Raw genomic sequence first — 3,037 nt, 5'->3', positions numbered from 1 at the left:
GTGGAGGACTTCCCTCGGAACCGGCGGCACTTCGCCGAGCCACCCCCCGTCATCAAGGTAATGGCCAGGCTCGTCCCGGACCCCTCTGTCACTCAGGGCGGCAGTGTATCGGGCAGGAGAGCCAGCTGGGAAGGACAGCGGGGCCGAAGCCCGCCTCGCCTCTGGTCCCTAGGTGGCGGCCCGGCAGTTCCCCGTGACGGTGCATTTCAACAAGCGGACGCCGCTCGAGGACTACAGCGGCGAATGCTTCCGGAAGGTCTGCAAGATCCACCGGATGCTGCCTGCAGGTGGGCCTGGCTGGCCCCGGGGCCTTGTCTTTGCTATGCCCGTTTCCTCCCCGGGTCTGGCTCTCAGCACCCGCCCTGCCACATCCACCACTCTAAGGGAGGCCTCTGATTGCCAGGGGGCAGCGTGGGGGCTGTGCTCTGTCCACAGCTGCTGAGCAGGACGCCGCCCAGGGCCCAGGTGCCTCGCCCGTCTCCTCACCATCTCACGCGCTCAGTCAGTCCCCTCGTTTTGTCTTACTGGGCGAACAGGCTTGTGTCCATGGAAAACGACATTAACAGGAGCCAGCTCGCTCACCGGGATAGACAGTAACCCCACCTCCCCTAAACAGCACAGTGGCCGGGACCGCCGTCCTGGCTTTCCTTTTTGTAAGAGGTTTTTGACAGATAGTGAGGAGGAAAGGTGAGCGGCCACCCCCAGGGGAGAGGGCCATACTGCGGTCCCCTCTCCTCCGTTCTCTCACTGGGATCTTGGGCACGCACAATGAGCCCAGCATGATTTTCAAGCCACCGGGCCCAGGACTCGAACCACAGTTAGTCCTGTGGGTATCTAGCCATGTAACTATTATGCCATCTGCTGGCCCCAGCTGCCGGTCTTTCTGCCCGAGGCTCTCAGCTACACTGCCCGGCCGGCTTCGTCCATGTCAGAGTGGCTGAGAGCAGTGGAGACACTCCCGGACAACTGTCCTGGTGCAGTCGCCCCTGTGTGTAGGGCTCAGGGCCATGGCCATTCCGGGAGACCAAGTGGAGGCTGAGATGGGAGTGAGGCAGGGGACACCACACGGCCTCTTGCCTCTGTGCGGGCAGCGTTGCAGGGACTCCTTGTCCACTGCCTCCGCGCCATTCCGAGGGTGCCCCCAGAGTGCACCTTCGGTCTGGCGTGCCCGTTCTTGCTTGTTTGTCTGTCCGTCCATGGCTCTGCAGTTCTGGCTTCCTGGCTGTCCTGCAGCCTCGCTGTGCAGAGCAGGCCTGCCCACACACATGGCTAGGCCGCTGTTTGCTGAGTGACTGACATAACGGAGGCGCGTCTCCCACAGGCGGCATCCTGGTGTTCCTGACGGGGCAGGCGGAGGTGCATGCCCTGTGCCGCAGGCTCAGGAAGACCTTCCCGGCCCTCAGGCCCGGCGCTGGCACACAAGGTAACGGGCGCCCGCTCCCCTGCCACATGGAGTCTCGGCCCAGCCTCCGGGGCTCCCCAGCACCGGCTCCCTCCCTCTCCCCCCAGCCTGAGTAAATGGCCTTGCTCCAGCGATGAGGGCCCTGCTGGTCACCCAGCGCCACCACAGCGTCTCCCTCCGCCCACTTCCCAGGAAAGGAAGGGCAGGAGGACTCGATGGAAGGGACAAGGAAGTTCAAGAAGTCGCAGGCGCGAGCCAGGAAGAAGCAGGCCACGGTACGTGCGGGGCTCCGGGCAACTCTGGCCCCAGGGCCGTGTCCTCCGGGACAGTGACTGGACGCAAGCAGCTGTTGTCAGAGAGAAGAGATTTAAAACCCACATGTTCAGTTACACCAGACCCTTCAGGAGTTCGGTGGACAGCACACCTGCACGGGCCCGAGGGAGAGGGTGCTGCGGGCTGGGGTTAAGCTTTGAGATACCTTGAGAGGAATCCTCTGGAAGGTGGCGCCCCAAGCACCCGAGCAAGGCTCAGAGGATCCCTGGAGGGGAGCAGACTCTTGGGTGTTTGCTGAAGAGCTGGGAGAGGGGCAGGGGCCGTTTCCCGAGGTTGGCAGGCTGGGCTGGAGGGCAGTCCGTGCGCTCCCCCTCCCACCCGCTCACAAGCCAGGCAGCATCTCGAGTTCCCCACAAGCTAAGGATCCCCATGCCAACCCTGGGGATAAGTCCCATGGCAGCCCTGGTTTAGGCGAGGATCTAGGCAAACGGAGCCAGAGACCCACCTGGGGTCATCGCGGTGGATGGAGCGGGGCCCACGCAGCTGCAGGTGTACGCGCCATGTTGGCGCCGGCACCTGCAGCCCATGGTGTCCTGTCTCGTTGGCTATAGATGTTGCCCCAGATCAGCCTGGACAGTTACTCGGTGTTGCCTGTGGGCGATGGTGACAAGGACAGGGAGGCGGAAATGGACGACGAGGAGGCCCTGGGCTCCGATCTCGACCTGGACCTCGGGGATGATGGCGGGGACGGAGGTGTGGCCCTACAGCCCCCCAATCTTGAGCACGCTCAGTCCCCAGACTCAGCCTGTGCTCATCCAACCATCCACATGTCAGCCCGGCAGACCCCGCCGAGACACCGACAGCCCTGCCCTTGCGGCGTGACCAAGGGGGCTGGCATGTGAGCCTCCAGGAGCTGGGGTTCCAGCTCCTTTGTCCCCTGGCACAGAGTAGCCAGCCATCTGGTGGTCACGGAGGGGCCAGCCTGTGTACACAGGAGCCCCATGCCCTGCTGTGTCCACCCAGGGCCGCGTAGAACAGTCGAAGGCACCCCTGCATGCCCTGGGTCACAGCCAGGCTGTCGGGAGGAAGATGGCGCAGCATCGCGGGTGGCTGGGACCTGGTGGGGGCGGCTCTGTTGGACCACCCACAGTGTAGAGCCCCAGCCCGGGGTTGGGCAGGGGAGCTGGGTCCTGAGGCTCCTGCCTGCAACCTCCCTCCAGGTGAGCAGCCCGGAGCCTCCCTCCCGCTCCACGTGCTCCCGCTCTACTCGCTGCTGGCCCCCGAGAAGCAGGCACAGGTAAGCGTGCGGATCCTGTGGGGCCACCTGGCCAGGGTGCCCACCTCCTGCTGGGAGCCATTCCT

The 3,037-nt window shown here is 64.5% G+C and overlaps 1 protein-coding gene across 1 annotated transcript in view; it reads left to right on the top strand.

Moving 5' to 3' along the window:
- Window positions 1-3,037, top strand: part of DHX37 (DEAH-box helicase 37) — a gene marked incomplete at its 5' end in the record, with an annotated part of 29,138 nt that overhangs the window by 12,180 nt on the left and 13,921 nt on the right. The window contains 6 exon segments of the mRNA XM_027766328.1: window positions 18-57; window positions 173-287; window positions 1,322-1,423; window positions 1,595-1,677; window positions 2,287-2,428; window positions 2,896-2,972. Of these exon segments, the coding sequence (XP_027622129.1) occupies window positions 18-57; window positions 173-287; window positions 1,322-1,423; window positions 1,595-1,677; window positions 2,287-2,428; window positions 2,896-2,972 (559 nt within the window).

The sequence above is a fragment of the Tupaia chinensis genome, unplaced genomic scaffold, assembly GCF_000334495.1.
Source record: "Tupaia chinensis unplaced genomic scaffold, TupChi_1.0 Scaffold142542_1, whole genome shotgun sequence".
Lineage (NCBI taxonomy): Eukaryota > Metazoa > Chordata > Mammalia > Scandentia > Tupaiidae > Tupaia > Tupaia belangeri.
Note: the sequence above shows the minus strand (reverse complement) of the source record. Positions and strands in the feature narration are given on the sequence as shown.